This window comes from Mirounga leonina, unplaced genomic scaffold (genome assembly GCF_011800145.1).
Source record: "Mirounga leonina isolate KUSES-001 unplaced genomic scaffold, KU_Mleo_1.0 Mir_151, whole genome shotgun sequence".
Lineage (NCBI taxonomy): Eukaryota > Metazoa > Chordata > Mammalia > Carnivora > Phocidae > Mirounga > Mirounga leonina.
The window spans coordinates 51,070,491-51,097,132 of NW_023270377.1; the positions used below are offsets into that span (position 1 = coordinate 51,070,491).

Here is a 26,642-nt window from a genome sequence, read left to right on the forward strand (position 1 = left end):
TCCTAATATTCATTATGATGAAAGCTTTTCTGGCATCAAGAGAAAGGTTCATTACTCTAGGATGCAGAATATACGATACTGGAAGTGGGGGAAAAAAAACCACTTTTGCAGCTCACCTACACAGAAACCCTTAGAGTTTACATAAAAGGTCCCCACTCTCATCACACTGACTTGAACTCCATTATCTATTATTACCACTTAAAATAGTCAAGGCTCAAAGGTTTTCATAGACCTAAGCCTGAATTCTTCAAAATACTACCTATTTGCTTAGTGTCCCCTTTGTAATATGGAGAGATGGGGCGGGGGGGTGGGTGTTAGTGAAAAATATACATAAAACTTTATTTTTACCCTGATTTAAGACTTCTGTTGACAAATACTCAAGTAGGAGGCCCACTAAGTGACGGTATATGCAACTATAAATGTTTTACTTTATTAGCTTGAAGCAATGTATTTTTATGCTAGTAACTCCACTCTATACATTTTTAAGATGGTACTTTAAGCTCCATATTTAGGACTGGAGAAGACATTTGCCCCACATTCCACAACCTTGGCTACAGGACTGGAGAATTACCTCAATAATTATCGTAGCCATAGAAAAATATTAAGCACATTTATACTGTTTACCAAACCTGAATACTGCAAAGTAATTCTAACTCCTGTAAGAAATCTAGTATTTGATAATTGTAACCAAAAAGAAGGAATTTATATAACCTGTAAAACGCTTAAAATTTAGTTATTTTTTCAAATGAGAAATAAATGCCAGATCTGCACACTAATCCAGAGCTCTATTCTACCTTCAGGCCAGACAATGGTTTCTGTGTTCAACTCTGCCTCTAGCTATTATCTGCTGGCTAAGTGCCATAATAAGAATGGTAATACACACCATACACCATGAAAATTCAAGACCAGTACTAGAAGTGAAAAATGTACCAATGACACAGAAGCACTATCAGATTAAAGTTATTTGACAACACTGTCCAATGGTGGATGAAAATCACCAATTGGGAAACAAAATATTCCGTAAGTTAATACCAGATTCCTCAGTGAGTCACAATTTCCTATTATCTTTTGCTCAAATATCATCTTATTGAAGTAGAGCTTTATGTGTTTTGAGATCAATGATTTTAAATCCAGTTTTACATGTTTAAGCTCATTATATTCTCTCAGTACTTCCAGGAAAAAAAAAAAAAACTCTACACATTTAACAAGATTTCAAATGTTTTCAATTTAACAATTCATTTATTTGTACTGGTCCTTAGTAGTCAATCTTCATATCCGCATTTTTATTTCATCAACAATCATCTCAGATACACCTTCTAACAAGATTGACTTAAAATATTACGACAGGAAACTATGCCTTCAGGAGCATGTTTATTGTGTTTGAGATGATACATCAGGTGCTCTCTGAGCTACAAAGGGTAAAAGGAAATCCTCTCATTACAAACTGACAAAGGTAAAAGGTAAAACATTTTTCACAACAGCATGAACCACATACTCAGAAATAGATCTGGGTTTAATACAAATGACATAATTCCTAGTCATCTACGGCTACTTTTATAACTTCATACAGATAATGAATTAGGCTAAAATGCACTATAATATTTGGTAGACTTCAGGACCAGTATCCTTAGTACATCACAAAATACATTTTGATATCCCAAAGAAGCAAGACTTGCAAGGAGGCGTTTTAAACATAACTAATCTACAGCTACAAAGTTCTACTCTTGATAGCATTTACCTTTTTGGGGAGTCTCCCAGTCTCCAAAGGATAAAAGCAGAGAGTAGAATCAGTATAACATATACACAGAAGTCCGTATTGTAAAGGCTATAAAGATTTGCAGCAGAGTGGGAAGGGGCCTTCTGCTCCTTCACACCGCATACAAATTCTGTGAATTATGTGGCGTATCTCTTGGTCCACTGTCTGGCTATCCTGTCATGTTCTGCTCTGTTGGTCAAATACTGAGTGGCTATGCTTCCAACCAGAGGATCCGCTGGAAAAGTAGAAAGAACATTAAGAGATATTATACAGTGTCTTAAAGTTACGGTTTTAATAGTCTATTAAATTGAAACATTAGTTTTTCAGCAGCACCTTGGTATATAATGGCTAAATTTTCAAGATTAAAATGCTTCAAATAACATAATCATCTGTGTATTTTAATACTGAAATTAGAAAAGCCCTTTAAACTAAAAAATACAAGTTGACTTAATAAATTTGATTTTTTAATACTACTCTTGGCATTTTATTCAGCAATGAAAGTGTGCTTGGTGATTATAGTTCTACCTTCTTCTGTTTAAAAATGTGATTTTTAAAATAAAAACTCAAATCTTACAATACAGTTTACAGCATTTCGGTGTAGATATTATGCACATTCATAAGCATTTAAAATATTATTATACATATGTACTTTCCTTCAGTGCCTTGCTCTTTCACTTAATGTATCTTGGAGAGCTTTCCCTATCAGTTCATTTAGAGCTGCCTCACCCTTTTTAATTCTCTTGGGCATAGGTATAACTGCTGGGTTTATGATAAAAGTAAAAGCCTTTGGTGATTAGTCCAATATATAGAAAAAGTAATTCAACTTCTTTAAAAAATGACCACTTGTAAGATAACATATGCAAAATCCCAGGTCTAAACGTCACTTTTTCAAGTCAACTACACATGTTAATATGTAGCAAATAAGCACTTCTTACAAATGTTAGGAACTATGTTATTAATGGCTTTATCTCTGAATTAATATAATCTAGTCCAACTCATAAACTATCACTTTAATATCCACTACCACTACTTCTAAAATACCTAACTATAATCCAAGAAAGAAGGGAGAATTAGAAGCCCTTAGTTACTAAGTGGTTGCTGTAGAGCACAAGGCAGCATGGAAGGAGTAAGAAAAGGAGGCACTGGGGCCAGTCAGGGCTTTCTTCCTGTCAAACATGGTTTGTACAGCTACAGAATTTAGAAGAAAGTCCATCAATGACAGAAAGAAAGTAATTATAGGTAGCATGCCATTAATAAACTAAAGAAAGTTACTGTGAAACTTCTGGTCTATTCTAAATGAAATGGCTTTGATAATTTCCTTGCAAAATAATTTATGCTCATCTTTCCACCAACAGCATTTACTTTCTCAAATCCATAGTTAAGGCAGCCAAAACACACCGATTTCTGTAGCCCCACTGTGTGTGTTAATAAAGGTTTGCTTACCAGGGTTGCAATCTGTCAAAAGAGAACAAATCGACAGCAAAACCTTTGAAATAGTCAAAGCAGGACTCCAGTTGTCTTTAAGGATGTCCAGACAGATGACTCCCTGACTGTTGATGTTGCAGTGATAGATTCTGGTGCGGAAAGTAACCTAAGGGCAGTTCCATTAAAAACAAAGAAAATGAATGCTTTATTACCCACTAAAACTCTCACCAGCAAAAGTAAAGGGTAATATATCATAGATACTAAATAGAAAATAATTTACTGAAGAGCTAATTAAATACCAGGTTTAAGTAATATCAAAAGTAAATGATTTTAACTGGGGTGCCTGGGTTAAGCATCCGACTCGATCTCAGCTCAGGGTAGTGAGTTCAAGCCCCACACTGAGCATGGAGCCTACTTGAAAAAAAAAAAAAAAGTAAATGGTTTTATTCAATTCAGTTGGAATTTTTTTACCCTGCAGATTAGGAACTATATCAATTTTACACCAAAGTGAGCAGCTGATTTGGCTGGCTTACTCTAAATGAATGATACAATAATTCTATGTATGCATGACCATATATACCATATATACGTACACACATGTGCACATACAGCTCTGTATAAAGCATGTGAGAGAGAACAGAAGTGTTTTAGTGCCAAAGGTAAGAAGAAACTTGTGAAGAATTTTTCTTACCATAAAAAACAAAAGTTATATTGGTTTCTTAGTAGAAAAGATTAGTATCAACTCAGCTAATGTCCTGTCATGTATCAGAAAATATTGGCAAGGATTTAGAGGAAGGTTGATGAAATCACCAGTCTATTTTTCAGCCTTTTATTTCTGTAACTGGTTCAGTATCTTGTTAGACTAACACAGTAAAATGAAATAAGCAAGGTCTTAAGGTAATGAATAAAGGAAACTAATATATCTCTGATAAATCATAGGAACAAATACTGGCAAATTCCAAAACAATCACAAATAAACTGGGTGGCTAATTCTTAATTTGGAATAGCAGAGAAAAAAAGAAAAAAACAGTTCCCAATCTCCTGGAACTAGCATTGTACTATATGATCTCCCAGGTGGAGTCTAAAAAGAAAATATTAAAAGCCCTCAAACGCATATTTCTGATTAAGGATGCATAATTAAAAACAAGAAAGAAACCAGTGGTCTAGTAGCGGAGGAAAAAGGAAGATACTGTACCTCCAGAACTTCTGTGTAATACAGTAGACATACTAGCTTTACAGCTCTTAAAATACGGTTAGTCGTAGTGAGATCAGCTAAAAATGTACAATACAGACGCATTTCAAAGACACAGTACCAAAAAGAGAATGTAAAACATCACATTAATAATACTCCTACATTGATTTCATGTTCAAATGACAATATTTTGGAGGTACTGGATGTTATTAAAAGTAATTTCACTGTCTTTTTCTACCCTTTTTAATGTAGCGCATAGAAAATTTAAAATTACACATGTAGCTTGCATTAGATTTCTGTCAGACACTTCTGCTCTAGAATATGGGAATAATGTATGTTTAGATCACTGACAGCTGACTACTCAACAGACATGCATGGTTTATAAACACAATTAATAATTTGAATCCTTTTGGGGCGCCTGGGTGGCTCAGTAGGTTAAGCATCTCCTTCAGCTCAGGTCATGATCCCAGGGTCCTGGGATCGAGCCCCGCATGGGGCTCCCTGCTCCACTGGGAGTCTGCTTCTCCCTCTCCCTCGCTCACTCTTGGCACGTGCGTGCGCTCTCTAATAAATAAATTTTTAAAAATCTTGAAAAAATACTTTAAATCCTTTCAGCTATTAATAATTGGTGAACAGAAGAGAATTAAATTTTTATTATTCCTCAAGAAGTTCAACACCTTTTCCAAACTTCAAAAATAAGCAGAATTGTATAGAAATAATTGTACCTAACACCAAGATAAGAGCAGAAGTATTCTTTCTTTTTCACTTGTTCAACCACAGATCTAGATAGTGCTTCATAATACTGTGTCAGATATCTTAGGCAAGAGGAATGATTCAACATGGAATGATTAGAAAATTAAAATACTGAGACTTCGGTAAAAAAATTAAATCCTAAATTAAAACATAACCACTGTACTAACCAAAACAACTAATAAGTCATATACAGAACTATAGTTTGAAAGATTTATGTTAGTCAATTTCTATTTTACATTAAAAGATGCCAAGGAAAACAGAAAAGTCTTAACAAATCTTCCCTCACAAAATAATTTTGTAAAAAAAATAAATGTTGCAAACTTTTTTCTAATTTTGCTACCACATTAAAACCAATTTCAAGAAAAATGAGGCATCTAGAAATAAGTATCACTATTTATCAAAGACAGCCATGAACTATTTTGCTATGATTTTGTTTTCTGCAATAAAGGAAACTTCACCAGTGAATGCAAATTGAGCAGTTAGTGATAGACCAGCACTGTTAACATGTGTCATTTTGAATGCGAATACAGTATGTAGTATTATTAACATGAGGGCTTTGTTCCTTTATTTGAACTAGCAGGATATATACTCTACATACGTGAAAGCATTCAATAAGACAATCATTTAAAGATCTTAAATTCTGATAGGATCACTTAGTATAGTACTAAAAACACTGACAACTCTAGCTGACGGCAAAATACCTCTAGATGATAGGGAACCTTGGTGTATGTACTTTGAGGTAGATACCACTAGGTGGAACTGTTATCTCATTAGATAATGGGAGAAAAATCCTAGGTCTAAAAACAAAAACAAACTCTTAATTTTTACTTTCCCTGCCCCCCCGCCCCACCCCAAGCATGCAAGTGAGCCCAGGCATTAAACTGCCACGCAGGCATCAAATTGCTACATGTATTTTAAATAGTGTAGGGAACATAAGGAACTATGTTGAAAGGAAAACATTTCATCATGGTTAAAGGCTTGATAACAACATACTTTTCCCCTGACATGTCAGAAGTCTCTGTAACTAGACCATAATTATGTTCAGGCTTAATAATGGTGGTTTTTACCTGTTGGCTGGACCACTTTATAATGAGAAGTGAGAGGAGGAAACTATCCTGGTAATTGTTATGTTTAAGACTTGAAAAATAATCGCCAATTATTACAAGGTACAACTCAACCCTTTTGTTACCCATCCAGTTCCTATAGAGAGCCAACTGAGGCATAAGCCACCTAGCCACCATCATTCCCATTACTACATCATTATCTACAGAAGGCACAAAGTAAGCTGATTAAATAATAGTAGTTTCCCTCCTCTTTGCTATGGTTTTCTAGTTTTTGCTGATCAGTAAAGGTAAGGAATTGAGCACAAAATTCAAGTTATTTAATTCTTATTTCTCCAAGTTGTCAAACAGGTTTACTTTTTACCCCAATATGTTTCTCAAGGAAGGTTCATAGGATATTTTCCCTTACAACATAAATCTAAAATGTCTCTGTTTTGGGGCACCTGGGGGGCTCAGTCATTAAACATCTATCTTCGGCTCAGGTCATGATCCCAGGGTCCTGGAATCAAGCCCCACGTTGGGCTCCCTGCTCAGCAGGGAGCCTGCTTCTCCCTCTCCCTCTGCCCGCCGCTCCCCCTGCTTGTACTCTCTCTCTCTGTCAAATAAATAAATATTTTTAAAAAATTTATCTCCTTTATTGGTATGCAAAGTGGCATACTTTCATTTACAATTAACAAACCCTCTTTCTGCTAATCATAAAGTTACTTGTATAAGGCAGAAATCAATTTCTTTCAGTTTTAAAATTCTTGGTTACATGAGAGTTTCCATATCAATTCACGAAAAACAATGAAATAAAAATGATTACATCAATACACATTTAACCTCTAGAATTTTGGAGAAGGATAAATATTAAAGAATGGACTTCTAGGTTCTTACCTTTGGTGGCTTAAATGGATAATCAGATGAAAAAGTGATATCCAGAAAAAACACACCACCTTCATATACAGAACCTGGTGGACCAAGTATAGTCGATCTCCATTCATAAATGTTATCTCCTTTAGGCCCAGCACTATTTAAAAGAAATTAAAAATCAATGTGTGTATCTGTAAGCAACGAATGTTAACATCTTAAACCAATTAAGTATTAAGGGTAAATTAGCAACCTAGAGCAATGAGATAAATATAAAAGAAGCCCCAATGTGTGCATACATGTATGTATAAAATTATTTGCAAATATTTCAAATTTACAGAAAAACTCCAAGAACAAAGAACACCAGTATAATCTTACCCAGACTCTCCCTGTTAGCATTTTGACCCATTAACTTTTTCATCTTCTCCTTCCCTCCCCTGCTTTCTCTCTCTGTCTGTGTGTGTATACACACACACACACACCAACACCCACAGTGCTTTTTTCTGAGCCATGTGCGATTAAGCTGAATACATCTGGCCCTTTCCCCATAAATACTTAAGTGTGCACATTTCCTAAATTAACCTCCAAAAGAATCAAAATACAGCTACAATTTCAGTGAATATATCAATAAAACACTTTAACCTATAATCTGCAAAATAATGTTAACTGACGCAGTAATGCCTTTTTAAAATTTTAGTTTTCATCCAAATGCAGAATCTACTCTTGTGATCATCTATGTTCCATGTCTTCTGTTTCCTTTAATGTGGAATCTTTCCGCCTTTGACTTTTATAACGAATTTCTGAACAATACAGTTATCTTCTTCCCCATCATCTCCTTCTTTTAATAGAATGCTCATCTTTTTGGAGTTATCAGATTTTTCCTCATTAGATGCAGACAGTGCATTCCTGGCCAAAATAGTACATAAGTGATGTGTTCTCAGGGTACCAAGATATTCATTCACCTATCCCTAACTGGTAATATTAATTTTCATCACTAAAAACTGTCTGATTTTCCTACTGCTTACTTATTATCTTTTCCCTGCAACCAATAAATAACCTTTGGATATACACCTTAAGACCATACAAATATCCTGCTCTTCATCAAAATTTCACCCCTAGATTTAACATCCAATTGTGATTCTTGGCTGAACTAATAAACTATACTGACTGTGATGGTGATAAAATCATGATTTTCCAACTTCAGCATTTCCTTCACATTTACCAGCTAGCCCTTGATCCCTCTCTTTTCCCGTTTGTATGAATTTGTGTATTATTTAACTAGATGTCCCAGGATTCCAGCTTTGGAATCAGCCACTTCCTCAAGCTCTGGTTCCTTTTAATCTCACATTTAGGGAATGTTAGAAACCAAAGTCTGAATGCTAGGTGCTATTAAGTCCCAGGTACATTGCACTGTGCTCAACAATATATATTTCATTTATAAAATCTGAAACAAGAGAGATAATTCAAATATAATCTAGCTGCACAATTATTTGCTGCACATCCAATACTCCTTAAATTCCCTTCCAATTTACCTACAGACTTCCATTTTTCCCTAACCTTTGCCATCATAAATTATCTTGACTTTCTGAACTAGTGTATAATACATATACAGCATTTCTTCTTTAAAAGTGACCACTAGTTTAGAAATGATCTGAATGTTTGATTTAAAATAAGGGTAAACCAGCATTGATAAATCACCCATATTAATCACAACAGGACTTTAAAGTATAGTTAAAATAATTAAACTGTATCTTACTAATTCTGTAAAACAAACTGTGAACTGTAAACATCAGGTAAGTGATGCTATCAATAATCAAATGTGTGCTCTGAAAAAAATAGTTCACACAGAAAGGGTGTAGAAAACTTGATGGTATAATCAAAATGTTTGCAGGATGTTTTAAATACCTATCTTTAAGGCAGGTACATGAACAATAAAATTTCACATTTTGGCCTATTTAGGTAAAAACATTTTTTAAAATAAATACTGTTTTATATGTTTCAAGTATACACAGCAACTGCAGCTAATTACAATAATGGCTCACTGTTCTGTCATCATTTGAGAATCAGGTATATTCCCTAAGTGAATTTTTATTCTAACTAAAAACATAAAATTGAGTACTAATTTTGTAAACAAACAAAAAAGGTTTAACCTGATTCAAGAGCATTTACTCTTCCAAGTTAATTTTTCCCTTGTGACTTAAGGTAATCATTATACAATTAAATTATAATGTCAAAGACTTCTATGGTTTTACTAAAATGTTTCTAAACTATACACATCACACAGTGGTGGTGGTAATAATAATAACAACGTTAGTTAAGGTTTATTCCATCCTCATTACAAGTCAGGCATTGTTCAAAGCATCACAGTGCATAACTCATTTAATTCTCCTTACAAATCTATGAAGTAGGTACTATTAGTACATTCCTATCTTTAGATGAGGAAACAAAGGTTCAGAGAGTTAAATAACTTTCCATATGTCCCACAGCCACAAAATGACTCAGACAGAACTTGGATAAAGTCTGTGAACTAGTCTGTATTGTCCTCAATGGTTTGCTATATTTCCTCTTATTAATTTCAGTGCTGCTACATCTAATTTAATCTCCAAATTCTGCTAATACTTATTTGTATAAGAACCCAAGGGGCGCTGTTATCCAAACAAACAAAAACCCAAAACAAACTTCCTCAGTGATATTTTTTAGTTCTTAGCAGAACTGTGCTATGCTTCAGAAGTTGGAGATTACTGTATTTTAATGAATTTTAATGAATCACAGAATTTCAGACTGAAAAGAATCTGGGTGAAGCCATCCCCCCACCCCGCCCCGGGCCTTTACCTTGAAAAAACCAAGGCACAGAAAGTAAATGATGCGTCTTAAAACCCTCTGCCAGGTGGCAGAAGAACAGGGATTCCTACACCAAATTTGTACTGGTTCTTAAGTTTGCTTTTTTCTCACTTATGTTGTTTTGCCACAGGACAAAGGATATGTTTATTATAGCAGAATATTAAATGTGGCTTTCCTTGTTGTCTTAGGGGAGACTGAGCAAGGCTGAAGCTTATGGTAGTATGATTCCTTTACTGTTCCAAGAATACTGAGCCTAAGGTGAGTGAGGGCTAAAATCCAGCCCTTGTTTTGGCAGCCTTGTTTGGAATAAGGAGCCCTTTTCCTTCTCACAAAGGTGCCATGTGCCAATCAAGACATTCCTGGTGGTGGGGGTGGAGGGTGAGATGCTGGATGCAAGAGGTGACTCCATTCAAATTCAAGCAAAGCATTTTCCAGGCTAGCGTCTGACCTGCCACTGAGGCTTCACAGCTGAGTAGAAAATGAGGGATAAATACTAACAATCTCAAGACAGGTGCTATTCACACCTTTTCACTAGTTCGCATTCTCTTTCTCTTACCAAGCAGTTCCACGTGCCATCCTAGATCATTTGTTATTCCCTCTCTGGTGAATCATGTTCAAAGAATATCACAATACATTTCCCCAATCTTTATTAAAAAACAAACCTCTATTACTCTCCCCCTTACAGGTCCCATCTCAGTGGTCTCTTAGCAGGCTTTTACTCCTCATCACTACACTGAAACAGCATTCATCAACGGTCACCAATGACCTCACCAGTAGACCCAATGCTTATTTCTCAATCTTCATCTTTTTTGACCGGCCCAGCAACATCGGACACAGTTGATCACTTCTTCCTCCTTGATAGAACTCCTCTGTTTTGTTCATAGAGTAACATACTTACTGGTTTTCCTCCTAACTTTTCTGGTCCTTCCTTCTCAACCGTTAAGTGCTGTTCCTTATCTCCCTGACTTATCAATACAGCCAGTCCTTCAGAACTCAGTGCTTGGACCTCTTCCCTGTTCTACTCACATCCGCTCTTTTGCTGACCTCATGCGGTTTTACAGCTTCCAACAGCACCAGTAGGCTCTTAATTCCCAAATCTCTATCTCCAGCCCAGATTTTTTATCTTGAGCTCCAGAACTATACATCTAAATGCTTACTAAACAGTCTTTATTTTGAAATCTAGTATTTTGAGCCTAATAATTTTGAAAAGTGCCTCATATTTAACATGTCCCAAAGTAAGTTCCTGAACTCCTACAATCTTCCCTATTTCAGTTATGCCAACTCCATCCTTCTAGTTCATCAGGGCAAAAACAAAGACCTCATTTTTGACAACACTCTATCCCACATCCAGTATCTCAACAAATTCTGTTGATTTTATCTCCAAAACAAACTCAAAATTCTACTACTTCTCCCTACTCCTACCATCTTGACCTTGATTCAAGACACCAGAATCCTCTCCTGGTTAGTTACAATAGCCTCTCTGCTTCCACCTTTGGCTCTACTCCCACCATGGTAGTCTATTTGCAAATGAAATTAGGCAAAGTGATAGTTAGAAAGTAAATCAGTTCATGTAAGTCTGGTCAAAACTTTCCAAAGGCTTACCTTCCTATTCTGTGCTCAAGTCAAAGCCTTATGAGACCTACAATGCACTGTATAGTTTGCTGCCACCACCACTACCATCATCCTTATCTGTTCCTCTTTCCTGTTCAACTGGCCATAGCAACCTGTTTCTCCAGCACACAACGTACACTTCCATCTCTGGGCTTCTGCACAGATGCAGCTCTGCCTGGAATGTCGTTCTTCACGACGGCAACGTGGTTCGGGTTCATCACCTTCTGCAGGTCTTGACTAAAAAGTCACCGTTTCAGTGAGGCCTTTCCTGGCCACTCTATCTAAAAAAGTCACACATGATCTCCACACATTTTATGTATTCCTTTCTATTTTTTTCTCCATGTTATTTTTTACTCTCTAATGTATTATATAGTGTACCTATTTATCTTATCGTCAGTCTGTCTCACTAGAATGTAAGCTCCAAGAGGTTGTAAGATACAGACTGGGCTCTTTAACCTACAATGGATTGTGCTTTTTATGCCCTGAAAGTGAGAACTATTTTAATAACTCAAAGCGACTGAAGAGCTGCGGGACCTGCCCAAGGTGAGAAGAAAGGGAGATCTCACAGAGCCAGTTTAATAGGGGAAAGGAAAGGGACAGAAGGGGATGGAAGGGGAAGGGAACGTTTTCTTATATTACCTTCATAAAGGGTTCATTTACTTAATTTACTTCACCAATACAGCAAAAGTAAAATTTATTCCAGTTCTGAGTCAAGTTATGAAAAAGCAGAGACAAAATTAACAGCAGCTTTGTTTACTGAAACCTCAATACGCACAAATGCAAAAAAAAAAAAAAAATCCATTATTACATTCCATAATTGAGGATGCAATTTTTGGTTTAAATGCTATTAAGAAAATGAGAAGTATAGTTATTCAATTGTTTTTTGCCCTACAAACATTCATCTCTCCTTCTAAATACCATGTTTCCTATAAGCTATTGTATGTTCTACACAAAACAACAAAAGTAAAAAGCAGGTAGGAAGTTTAGATAGTGACAAACTTAACCTAAAAATCTTCTGTTACTAGCTGCTCTTATTGTTAACCACTGACATAACTTTAAACATTAGCAGCATGAGGACTCATATCTTAGCAAAATCCATTTTCTCATTGCCTGAATATTAATTCAACAATTAACAATTACTGCAAGGGTCATTAACACTATCCTTTTCCAGCACTGGAATGATTCCCAATATAAGGTTTCAAATGCTCAATTTAATAATGGATTCATTTTACAAATAAGCATTTTTTCTTAAACAATGCTTTTATACACACAACTTTTTAGTCCTGTACCAAGCTAAATGCAAAGATTTATACTAAAATTCTATGCTTTTTTTAACCCTATGGCAAAAAGTCTTAACTTAAAATAAGCTGAACTAGTTTGAAGAGAAAAGGACATAACGACTTAAGACTTTGACATGTCAACTGTGAAAACGGTGGTATAATGGTTAGGTGTCCCATTTTAAATCATTACAGTGTGAAAATGAATATTCCTATGTATATTGTATATATACAGTGTAGGATGCATTTGAAATGAAAAAAAAAAAACCACGAAGTTCTTATTGAAGCATGGATTACATAATGGAAGAGCTTGAATTAAGATGCCGTATTAATTTAACTTTGATAGGACTTATCCACCCCTCCCTGAATTTTAATGCACTATGTAGTAATACAAAACCTATTAAAAATACAAATAAAACCAAAAAAAGAACTAAATACAGGGAGAGATACTCTTATGTTCATGGGTAAGACGACTCAAGTGTCAAGATGTCAATTCTTCCCAACTTCATCTATAGGCTCAATACAATCCTAGTCAAAATCCCACCAAGTTGTTCTGTGGATATCAGCAAACTGATTATAAAGTTTATATGGAGAGGCAAAAAAAGAACAGCTGACACAATACTGAAGGAGAACCAAGTCAGACACTACCCAACTTCAAGACTTAGTACAAAAGCAACAGTAATCAAGTCAGTGTGGTATTGACAAAAGAGAAAAACAAATCAATGGAACAGAACAGAGAGCCCAGAAATAGACCCACATAGATAAAGTCAAGTGACCTTTGACAAAAGAGCAAAGGAAACAGGATGGAGCAAAGATAAAGACAGTCTTCTCAAAAAATGGTGCTGAACAACTGGACATCCTCACGTAAAAAAATAAAACTTAGACACAGACCTTATACCTTTCACAAACATTAACTCAAAATGGGTCACAGAACTACTATAGAATGCAAAACTATAAAACTCCTAGAAGAGAACACAGGAAAAAACCTACGTGATTTTGGGTATGGCAGTAACTTTTTAGATAAAACAGCAAAGACACAACCCATGAAAAAAATTGGTAAGCTGGACTACATTAAAATTAAAATCTTCTGCTCTGTAAAAGACAATGTCAAGAGAATGAAAGAGAAGTCACTGTAACTATCCCAGCTTCACAGATGAGAAAACCCAGGCTCACAGCAGCTAAGCAGCTTCCCCCGCTAAAGTCTTCTGGCTTGTAGTAGGAAGGCAGTCACAGTGAGTCTATCTAGAGAGAATATAAACTTAACCACATCTCTATTTCTTTCCAAACTTTAGGCAATTTGTTTTAAGTAAACAGGTGCTATTCCTGAGTGCTTTGGAAACAGTCATATTTCTCTAGTTTGGAGGAATTAGAAGTTCACAACTTATTAGGGAGAGATACAAGACAATAGGAGAGGGGAGATGGCTTAGGAAACAATACAAGGAATAATTCTACTAACTAAAAAGAGATACCTAGCTATCTGCTAGCAGATCACAATGATCTTACCTTCCTATTCCCCTCCCCCCAGAATGACCTCTTTCCAGTAAATACAAGACCTGTGAAGTCTGGTGAAAAATGATGGTATTTATTGGGGCGCCTGGGTGGCTCAGTCATTAAGCGTCTGCCCTCAGCTCAGGTCATGATCCCAGGGTCCTGGGATCGAGCCCCACATCGGGCTCCCTGCTCAGTGGGAAGCCTGCTTCTCCCTCTCTCACTCCCCCTGCTTGTGTTCCCTCTCTCACTGTGTGTCTCTCTGTCAAACAAATAAATAACTCTTAAAAAAAAAAAATGATGGTATTTATTGCTTATTAATTCATACTGTACCTCGTGGGGCATATGAATTCACTCTGAATCTGAAAAATGTATTTGAGCTTTTATAATATGAAAAGTACAGTAGATTCAATGGAAAAAATAGAAATAAATAATATTCATTCACTAAAGATTTAAGTGTCTACTATTTTGTGCTGGGCACCTATGCTGGAAACTAAAGATGTAACGGCCATTGCCTTCAGGGAGATTACCATCTAGTTGGGGATATAAATATTAATCAAATATAAATGCACACACACAAAAAGTGAAATAGAAAATTTGCTACAAAGGAGGGTTATACCTTACTCAGTGCCAGGGGAATGTGACCTAGTTAGGAAGATCAGGGAAGTTTCACAAAGGAAGCAATGCTTGAGAAAACACCCAATGGGAGTTAACTAAGAGAAGGTAAAAGGAAGAGCGGGACAAGACTGAATAGCATATGCAAATGCCCTGAGGCAGTAAGGAGCAAGGTGGAGTAGCAGGGACTAGAAATAAGGCCAATGTGGCAGGAACAAAGAGAACAAAGGGAGAGTGCAGTAAGAGATAACAAAAGAGGGAAGTAGTAATGAATGTCCATGCAGGACCTTGTCAGGCTATACAGATATCTGGCTTCATCCTAAAAGCAACAGAAAGTCAGTAAATAATTTAAGCATGGGGGGGGGGTCATACAATATTTACATTTTGAAAGCTTCCTCAGATTGCTATGTGGAGAATGGTCTGGAAGAGGACGAGAGGGGCTGTGGGTGGACTTCTGTGGTAATCCAGGTGAAGATGGTAGGCTAGACTAAGGCCATATTAGAGACAAACAGAAGAGGATGGATTTGAGAGGGACTGAGGAGGTAAAAATCAACTAAAGTTATGTTTTTGCAATATGGGACATGAGAAGGGGTTATCAAGAATAGCTCACAGGGGCGCCTTGGGTGGCTCAGTCGTTAAGTGTCTGCCTTCGGCTCAGGTCATGATCCCGGGGTCCTGGGATCGAGTCCCACATCGGGCTCCCTGCTCGGGCGGAAGCCTGCTTCTCCCTCTCCCACTCCCCCTGCTTGTGTTCCTGCTCTCACTATCTCTGTCGCTGTCAAATAAATAAATAAAAATCTTAAAAAAAAAAAAAAGATAAAAATAAAAAAAAAATTACAGAAGAAAATGTAAACCATAAAGGATTTTAAATATGCAGAGTGAATTTATATATTTTGTTATCCCCAATGCTAGAACTGGAGAATTCTGGCACCAGAGATTCCTTAATTCTGAAATAACATAGATTTAAGAAGAGCTTTTAGATATTTTGGCTAGAACTACTTAGACTTTCTTAGGTACCTTCCTTTACTTCATTCTTTACACACTGTAAAATTAAGGGCTCATCCAAAATTCAAGCCATTTTGCCAATATACTGTAAATCTGTATCATAAATCAAGCACATTTGACAGGATCACCTCATTTTTAGTTTCCACCTTATACTTTAAGACAGACTATGGGTAAAATACAACTAACAAGCTGATATATAAGCCTAGACTCTAGCTTATTGTGAAGTTTAAACTAGACTCTAAAAGTACCTGTTTGTTCACTAGTTTTTCTATGCGTTTTGGTTTGACACTTGATATGAGGGCCAAGTATGCAAACACGTACTTCTACCAGGAAATGTTTGTATTGTGAGCTGCAATTCTGTTCAAACCTTAATAATGTCCACACAGAATCCCTGACATGAAAAGGAGTTTCAAAATTCAATACATCTATTTCCTGCTTATGTTCTGCTTTACAGAAGATCTTTTTCCTCAGTGGATAATGTAATTATAAAGCTTAAGGTAGTGCATATAGACATAAAATAGTGAGGTACTCCCAAGACTCAGTGTTAATGATTCACTCTTGTAACATTTACTGAGTACCCACTATGTGTTGGGCACTGAAAATAGAGTGATGAACAGAACAGATATGATGTCTGCCCTCACAGAGAATATGCAAATAGTGAACAAACAACACAAAATTATTAATATGAAATAACACTGGATAAACGCAAAGTCACTTACATAAGCAGAATACCTACCAAAAAGAGTACAGGAAAACAGTACTTACTTAACATATTGATCCTTTGGTTTTTGGTCCTAACTCATCGAAGGCATGGGCTATATACTCCCATCAGTTAACACTGGTTCACTCAAGTAGTAAGGGGAAAGGGAGGGAAGGAATACTGTGGAGAAAACTTCAGGTGATTTTAATACGCATCCCCCTTAAGAACTACTAATTTCACTGATGGCATTACTACATCTAAAACCACAGATCACAACCCTGGCTGCCCACAGAGCTTTAAAAATTACTGATTCCTAAGCCCTACCTAGAAGATTCTGATTTACTCAGCAGAGGTGTGATCCAAGCTTAGAGAGGTTTGAGGTTTAAAAACTCTCGGGTACAGTCGAGATTCAAAACAACTGGGGGGAAAGAAGAGATCTGACATGCAAGAAGAATGGGGAATGACAGAATGGAAACATGAGAAAATATTCCAATTCTCAGATATGACATAACTACCTGGGCTCTGTAACTGTTACTCCTACTGGGTAGACAGATGTAAGAGACTGTAATAACTTTATGCCAAAACTCATTATCATCTTTGGATTATAGTGAATGTACTAAGGTAATGCTGCTCTGTTGCACTCAGCCAGGTGCATGCCAGCCTTCCTGGGCAACTTCCCTATCACCATCTCAAAAAGCTGCGATGATACAACGAGCAGAATACAACTTTTTTCAAAACACTGGTCAAATGAGGAAAGGTCTCAAAAATATTCTTACTCACATAATCACAAGTAATTTTGTGTGTAATGTTTGTCATTAGAAAGTAAAATGCTGTTATCACAGTTGAAGATCCTTGCTCTTTCTGCTCTATGCTTTCTTTCCATTTCCCTCCCTTTCTGCTACAAAACAGAAACAGACTTAAAAGCATAAACACAAATTAATTCTCACTTTCTATTCAACATTTAGAAAATTCTGCATAATGGGAAAATATATTATATATAATATATAATTATTAAGTCTAGAATACGCACCAGTAACATGACCAGTTACTATATGACCATTATGCAGAATTGAACAGTTTGAGGCCTATAACTGCCATTCAAGGACTTAAGTAATACCTTACCACATCTAAAAGAATATAAAAAAGCAAAGATTCACTAAGAAGATCAAGAATATATTAGTCTATGTGACATAAAACAGTTTTATTGGTATGACAGTGGTATATTGAGACTGGGTCAGAAATCTGAAATTACAAAAGCAGTTGCTATACATTAAGCTAAAACCAAATACTCCTTAGGACAGGCCTTAGAGAAAACATAACCTGCTACTAATATAAACCCAATTCTCTATCATCTCCAGCATTGTATTACACCTTGAAAGATCCTTTTGTCCACTTCCATCCCGTATTACCTGGGCTTTCCCTGAAGTTCAGTCTTTAGCTCCCCACTTTTTGCTGTATGTAATGCCACAGATATCATTACCCATACTATATATCTTTATTGCTTAGAAATATCCTATTTCATATAAACTACACATAGAGTTTCTAAATCTTCAGTTGTAGCATTATATATTTCCATTTCTCACTCGGCTTCTTCTAGTACTACTTACTAAACATTGTACTTGACTGTTCAATTGTCACCTGAAACTCCACAAAGTCAAAACAAACCTGGCCCTCCTGGCCCTTCTAAAGTCCAACAATTACAGTTCGTGATGGCAAAAGTGTGAGAGGGACAATCATGCTTATACACTACCGGTGGGAGGAGAAAGGAGCATAACATTTTAAAGGTTCCTTAGCCACATGTGTAAAACCCATTTGATAAGTAATCCCACCCCCTAGGAAACTGTCCTAAGAGAATAAATACAGACGTGGATAAAGATTTTTCTATAAGGAGACTGAAAACAATATAACCAGTAACGAGACTCAAAATAACTTCAATGTCCAACAAAAAGGTAATAGTTAAATCATTTCTGATTTTCAACAAACTATGATGTAGCCACGAAAACTCAAGTTTTTGAAGGCTATTTAATGGTGTGGAAAAAATATGATGGATTAAGGTGAGAAAGGTCACAAAACTGTATACCAGTAGTAATCTAAATGTGTAAAATATGTATACGGATAAAAACATCAACAGTGGTTATATCTACAGTAAACTCAGTTGATTTTTTTATGTATTTTTTTTGCCTTTGTGTCTTACCAAATGTTTACGATAATTATACTTTTATAATCAGAAAATAAAAGTATTTTTTTTAAATGGCACTTTCATTTATCATTCCAGTTGTGCAGACACAAAACTTTAGTTTTAAGCCTCCTTCCTCACCAGGCCCTGTATCCAATCATTCAGGAAGTCCTTTTGTGCCATCTTTCTTATATCCTAAGAATGGCAGTAGCAAACAACTGTACTGGAAAGGCATGGAAGTCCTTCAGAATCCTTGCAAAAATTCCTCAAGTTTCTGTTCATGTCATTTCTTCTATCTCCCCGATCACTCCTACTTTTTTCAATACTCTTTATCTGAATTCATTAACAAACAGAAGGCCTTCCATAACGCTGCAAGACTCTTCCCTCTTTTTCAACTTCTCTAGTACACACAGCTGTTTGGCTTTTTGGTTAGGACACACTGACTGAAGGCCAACTAGAAGAAGAGCAAGGTGGTGTGAGGTCAAGGCAAAAAACATGAAACATGTAAACAACCCCTGAAGGCACAGAATAGTAACATGTTTCAAAATAACAGCCTTGAGTTAACAAGAAAAGATTGAGTGATGTTCAGCACATATTCTGTTTCCTAATACAGGCAAACATTAATTTTCAAACATCTGTAAAACTTCAAAAGCGCTTGAAAATCAATGTGTTAGACCAAGGAGACATGACAACCAAATTCAATGTGGTATCCTTGAAGAGATCCTGGAATCAAAAACGGGTATTAGTGAAAAACTGGTAATATATGAATAAAGCTTAGAGTTAAGCTAATAGTAACTTATCAATATTAATTTCTAATCATCTAATATTAGTTTTGACAAATGTAACAGAAGGCTTCAAAAAGGCTTTTTCATTTACAATTGCTGTCTATTGCCTAAGGGATAGGCATCCGTAGAGTACTAAGTCAACAGTACTAAGGAATACTGAGATGACCCTCCACTTTGTGATGGTAGGGAGGAATTCTTCTCACATTCCAGTGCTCTTCTGGACCCCACGCCTCATGTCCAAGGCCTGGTTTTCATTCAGTTCACTGAGTGAACGCATCAGCCATGAATAATTCTATTTGACAACACCTTATCACAATTTGCAGTATTAAGAATCTTTATGTTTCACAACATTCACAGAAAACTCTGACATCCATTTTAACAATTAGTTTGGAGCTATACCGATCATTTATATTAAAATACTTCATACTAAGCTTCTATTTCCTGTTCAATGCCCCTATGAGGAGAGGTAAAGGTTTTGTCTCATAGCTATTTGACACCCTATATGAAGACCGAGATCTACTTAAAAGGGTAAAAAACAAACAACGGTGAATGTTAGAGGCACTATTCTTTCTTGCACTTCTTTAGAGAAAAGAAAATATGCTGAAGCATCAGAAGGAAACTGTTAAGAGTCTACTTATGAAAATTCAAGTCTTCCGCTCTTGTAAGGTGAAGAGTATTTCTTTTACTGCACAGTCCAACTCTTTTGATCAACTTAACAATATGACAGTAAGGAAAATGGTTTTACAAAAATCCCAGGAAGTATTTTGTTAAATGACATTTAAACCATGATTATTTTGAATATTATGGCTGCTGCAGTGATTTCCTCTGTCATCAGACTAAACAGTTTTTCCAATATTTTTAACCTATGATCTACCTAAAAGCTCTAGTGATTACCTACCCTCATCCTTTGTTACACCTTTCACTAAATAGAGATTACATTTTATTCTAACCTTAAAAGTTTAGATGTTACAGCATTTTTATATGTCCCAAAGCAGCTAGTATAATTATTTCCACATAACACTCAATAAGTGCTTGCTGACTAAATAAATGTCAAACATTATAAAAGGCATGATGATGGCACAAGATTGATTCTTAATAAAAATTGTTCTGTCTTACCCACCAATTTTTTACTTTATGTATACCAGCAACCAGGTACTGTAGACTATGGTAGGGATAAAGAAGATGCCACCTAACTAAATTTACAGATATGAAAATGTTAAATGCAATACTGTATAACAGGTGCAGAACTAGACATAGTTCAATGACACATGGAAGAACGAAGGAGGACGTATCAACTCTGTTTAACTGGGTATAAGAGGAAGCTCTATGCATGCCGGAATACATGGCAATCCTCCATTTTCCCCGTAAAAAAAAAAAAAAAAAAAAATCCCAACCCCCATTTAAGTGTATGATTTTTGGAATGCCAAGGAAACACTTAAAATAACTAGTTCAGCTACAGATATTTAAAATCACCCAATATAATAATAAATTAACTTGCAAATAATGCTTTCCTCCACTGTTTAAAATTTTATTCAACTCCTTGAGATTAGTGTCATTATCATCACTTGAATCCTTTTTCAGAGTACATTATCTTCACTTCTAGGTTATTGAGATGCAGCACTTTTTGACTGTGTAATTGATGTCGTTATCAAAAATTTTATCAGCCAGAAGTATCATTTGTACAATGTTAAGATCAATGTTTTTTTCCATTCAACATAGAAATATAGTCATTATATACTTAATATAACCATTTATTATATTCTTTTAAATGTTTTAATCAGCTTTGTTGAGGTATAATTTATTTATAATAAAATTCACCATTTTGAAGTAAATAATTTGATGGGTTTTGACAAATATATACGATTTTACAGCATTGCCACAATCACCATATAGAACATTTCTACAATCTGAAGAGCTCCCTGGTGTTCCTTTGAAATTAATCTCCTCTCTCCACCCTTGGCTCCTGGGAACTACTGATCTACTTCTGCCACTATAGTTTTGTCTGTTCTAGAATGTCCTATCACTAGCAGCGTATAGTATGTAGAATTTTGTAACTGAGTTCATTCATTTAGCATAATCCCTTTACACTCGTCCATGTTGTGGTGTGTATCAGTTCATTCGATCACACAGGTATGTCACAATTTGTTTATTCATCCACCCAATTAGTAGACACTGGTAGACTGCTTTCGACTTTTGGCTATTAGGACTATACAACCGCTACGAATATTGAAGCACATATTTGTGAAAGTATTGCTTTCATTTCTCTTAAGTAAATACCTCTAAGTGATATTACTGAGTGTATTAGCTTCCTAAGGCTACTACAACAAAGTATCACAGTATCGGTGGCTTAAAACCAATGAAATGTATTCCTTTACAAGTGTGTAGGCTAGAAGTGTGAGATCAAGATGTAAGGTAGAGAGCCAAGCTCTCTTGAAGCCTCTGGGCATGAATCTGTTCTATGTCTTTTTCTCAGCTTCTCATACAATACTGTCTGGTACTGGCAGCCCTTGGTTTTAAACTGCGTAACTCCAACCTCTGCTTCCATCCTCATATGGCACTCTCCTTTTATGTCTCCGTCTGTATGTGGCCATCTCTCCTTTCTGTGTCTTCTTAAGAATACAAGTCATACTGGATTAAGAACTCCCTACTCCAATATGACCTTATTTTATAAGCTGCAATGACCCTATTTCCAAAAAAGGTCATATTCTGAGGTACTGAGGGGTAGACCTTAAATATACCCTTTTGGGGCGACACAACTCAACCACCTGTACTGGGTCATATGGTAAGTGCGTATTTATAACAACAAAATGCCAACCTATTATTCAAAGGGATACCATTTTGCCTTTTCAAAAGCTATGTGTGGCAACTTCACATCCTCCCAAACCCTTGGTATGATCTGTTCTTTGTTTTCTTTTTAAAATGTTAAAGTCCATGTAGTGTAGTGTAGTTGTATATACTCACTGTGGTTTTAATTTGCATTTCCTTCATGACTAATGATTTATAAAGCTTTGTAGGTGACATGTCTATTCTATCTTTTGCCCATTTTGGATTTATTTTTCTCACAATTAAGATGTAAGAATTCTGTGAACGTTCTGGATACAAGTCTTTTATCTGATACAGGTTTTGCAATATTTTCTCCCTGTCTGTAACTTGACTTTCATTTTCTCAACAGAGTCTTCTCTATTTTCATGAGATCAATTTACCCATTTTTTTTTCCTTTCCTTTTCTTCTTCCTTTTTTTTTTTTTTTTGGTATCCTAAGAAATCTTTGCTCTAAGGTCATGAAACTTTCTCATATGTTTTATTCTTGAAGTTTTATCACGTTAGCTTCTACATGTAGATCTATGACCCACTGAGTTAATTTCTGTGTATGATGAGAGGCAAAGGTCAAAGCTCATAATTCTACAAATAGATTTCAGTTATTCTAGCACCAACTGTTGAAATCCTTTTCCTACTGAATTACTTTGGCAATTCTGTAGAAAGTCAACTGACTATTTATGTGTAGATCTATTTTGGGGCTCTCTATTTTGTTCCACTGATCTATATGTCTATCCTCCTGCCAATACCACACTATCTTGATTACTGTAGCTTTATATGATATGTCTTAAAATCAAGTAGTCCGAGTCCTCCTATTTTTATATTTTCAAAAATTAGAATGTCCAAAATGGTGCCAGACACGATCCAGCCCCTCCATCCTGTCCATTTCAATTAAAAAATTGTTATTTTAGGGGTACCTGAATGGCTCAGTCAGTTAAGCATCAGACTCTTAATTTCGGCTCAGGTCATGATCTCAGGGTCCTGGGATCGAGCCCCATGTCAGGCTCTGAGCTTTTCAGGGAGTCGGCTTGGGGGTTTCTCTCTCCCTCTCCCTCTGCCCCTCTCTAAAATAAATAAATAAATCTAAAAAAATTCTGCTATTTCAAAAATGCCACTCAAGAAGATGAGAAATATATCTCTGCTGTTTAAAGAATGTACTGTATTGACTTCACCTGCCACACTGGAGGCTTCCTTTAACATATACCAAGAGCTCAATTTCACATAAAATCAATCTTGAACCCAAGACAGCAGACTACTGAAAGAGCAAAAGAATGCATTACAAACTTATATGGCCTATTATGTAACCCTCTTCCCGCCTCCATGGCAAGAACCCTGAGAATGTATGGAGTAAGATTTGTATTAGGATTAATCATTATTTAAAAACTAATTCATACTCTTTAAAAACATATTTAAAAAACTCAATAAAATAATTCTTGTATATGAAAAAGAAAAGTCATTATACAGACTGACACAATGCCCAAAATACCTCAGAAAAAGGGATATTATATATATCTATATCACTATATATCCATCTTTATATACTCATATATATCTATCTACATACCTACCTATCTGCATATTATTTCCATATATATCCCTGCCTTATACAAATCACAGAATAACAGGTACCTCAGAAATTTTTTAAAGATTTCACTTTTCACTACTGAAAATGCTACTCCTTAAAGAGAATGCATACAAACACTGAAACAAAACAGTTGTTTTCCTATAATACACACAAATTAGTAATTATGAATACTAACTCTAAAGTACTTAAGTAACTTGAATAGTTTATGATTTTTATATTATAGATATTATGTAGCTTTTCTAAATGAGATTTTGCCATTTACCTAAGCAGAATTTATCTACCAAAATAATCTAAATACTAGTGCTTTACCTTTCTTAAATTACAAGTGTCAAAATTTCTTCCCTATGTTATCACATATCCTTTAAAAATGTTAACATTAGAAAAATTTACATGACAATGATAAAGTTGTGTTTAAATGCAAATCTCATTTTTTCTAATACTCAAGCCATTTTACCTACTGAAAGCCATTTTGTTCTTTTCAATACCTGTTTTGAAACATCAATATAAATAAAAATGAAGTGCAACTGATATACATACTATAATTGAGTGGGGCATAAAATAATACTGCAACAAAAATAGTTGGAGCAAATTTCGGACAGTGGTTGATAAACCTAAAATTACTTCAAATGTCTGCTCATAAATTTCAGTGATTCTGAATCACAGCTGGGAATAAGGAAGCAGGTTTAAAAAAGTCTCATTTTCTTTGTGTGTCCAAAGTTTGATGATACACTTAAATTTTCTTTTATTTTTCAAACTTAATTTTTTCTTATTTAGAAAAATACCAGCTTAAAAAAACACCTTTAGAGTTAACAAAAAAAATGTACAAACGAGAAAGTGCTAAAATACAAAGAACATATTCAAAAACACAGAATGATTCGCTCTAATATTTTTTGAAACTTCATTATTTCATCCACATTATCTACACTACAGAGATTCCCTTTGATAGAGGCCATATGAATAAATTAGCCAAATGGTTTTTCTGTAGTCTCTATATATGCAAGAATAATACACATTTTTATCAGACAGCAGAAGCTGACTCTCCAGAAAAATAAATGCCACCACTTAAATATTAATGTTGAATATGTATTATTTCATACAATTGCTACTAGATGAATAAGTAAGGCCAAGTTCTATTTTTCTTTTCCTTTGAAATAATATTACTTTCATAAGATATTACTTCAACATAAAGCTTCATTTTGTCAGAGACGTCTCCCAACAAAAGCTGGGCATAGAATCTGCTCAAAGTAGCAATGGAGGTTTCTGTTTCTTCAGAGAATAAAAACCTTAGAAGAGTGATTATTGGCAGTTTTGGTTTCCAGGTTTGGCTAATGGAGTACCTCCCTGACAAAGGTTGCCCATTGCAGAAAATAACTTCTGGATGATAAGAACAGGTTACATGGCACTTCCAAATTGGCATTTGTGGGCCTGGCTAACTTTGAGTTAGACTGAAACAACAGTATTTAAAAAGTCATTAGTCTGGAACCATTTAAATCAGGGAAGAAGCTGACCAGAGTTAAACTGTTCCACAGCCCCTGTGTTACATGAGAAGGCATTAAGATACTATTAGGATTTAAGTAGGCATGGTAAAATTTCAAAACAATCATAAGAAAACTGAAATAGTGTTTATCTTCCAAAATGGATGTAGAAAAAATATGAAATAAAAAAAACAACTAATAAACAAGTAAAAAGTCTTCAAATTTATAAAGGGAGGAAGAAAAAGTACAAGAAAGGGGGACGAGGTAGTAAGACAGAGACAGAAAAGATAAAGTACTAAGTAGATGGCAGAAACAAGCCCCAACCACAATAAATATAAAATAGATCACTTTTCAGAGACTTGTCAAACTGAATGCACAGACACACACACGCATATACACACAGTAATAAGTATTTTTAAAAGACAAAAATCAAAAGCCATGTTTAATACTGAGGCGTATCATTTTTAATTTGCTTTACCTAATAAAATAACCTCAAGATACAGGAAAGATTAGACAATATAATCCCACACTTCCTGTTTTGTTTTTGGTAAGTCAAGTAGGGGAAAAAAATGAAAATATAAAATATTTGAACCACACAGTTAATACAATGGAGACATACAGAGCTTTATGTAACAGAGACATATAGAACCTTATACACCTAACAATTAGAGAAGACACATTTTTCTCAAACATACTAACAATACTTATAAAATCCAAACATGTATTAAGGCAAAAAGAAAATTTCATCAAATATTTAAAATCACCACAAAAGCAGTAATTACAGATAAAGTTATAGCTTAGAGGCTTAGAGTAAAAAAAGCTGAAGATCACCAAGCTAAACGCCCAACCTAAAAAACTACAAAAAGAACAGTATAAAGTTACAATAAATAAGAAAGGAAGTTACAGAGGTAAGAGTATAAATTAGTGAAACAGAACACAAACACAGAATACAGAATCAAGAAAGATTAAGGTTTTTTTCCTTTTTTTGTAAAATATATAAACCTCTGACAAGACTGAATGAGAGAAGGCACAAACAGACATGAATAAATCTTAGACAAATGATCCTATTCTTAGAAAAATGTAAGTTATCAAAAGGAAAGGACTATGAGAATACTGCTATAATCAAAAAAGTAATGGATTGGTAGTTATTCTTTATGTTTTCCCTAAATCAAACCACCTCAAATGCAAACCTTCCAGGTCCAAGTATTATTTTACAGAAGAGTTCTAACAAA

The 26,642-nt window shown here is 35.3% G+C and overlaps 1 protein-coding gene across 4 annotated transcripts in view; it reads right to left on the reverse strand.

Annotated features, from left to right (window-relative positions):
* Nucleotides 1-1,219: 1,219 nt before the first annotated feature.
* UBE2E3 (ubiquitin conjugating enzyme E2 E3) overlaps nucleotides 1,220-26,642 on the reverse strand; it is an 83,450-nt gene continuing 58,027 nt past the window's right edge. For all 4 annotated transcript variants that reach the window (XM_035007611.1, XM_035007607.1, XM_035007609.1 and 1 more), the window contains exons 4-6: nucleotides 7,064-7,196; nucleotides 3,200-3,347; nucleotides 1,220-1,991 (exon numbers count right to left, since the gene is read on the reverse strand). In XM_035007611.1, coding sequence (XP_034863502.1) covers nucleotides 1,894-1,991; nucleotides 3,200-3,347; nucleotides 7,064-7,196 — 379 coding nt within the window. In that variant the 3' untranslated portion in view covers nucleotides 1,220-1,893. The remainder of the gene's footprint in view (nucleotides 1,992-3,199; nucleotides 3,348-7,063; nucleotides 7,197-26,642) is intronic.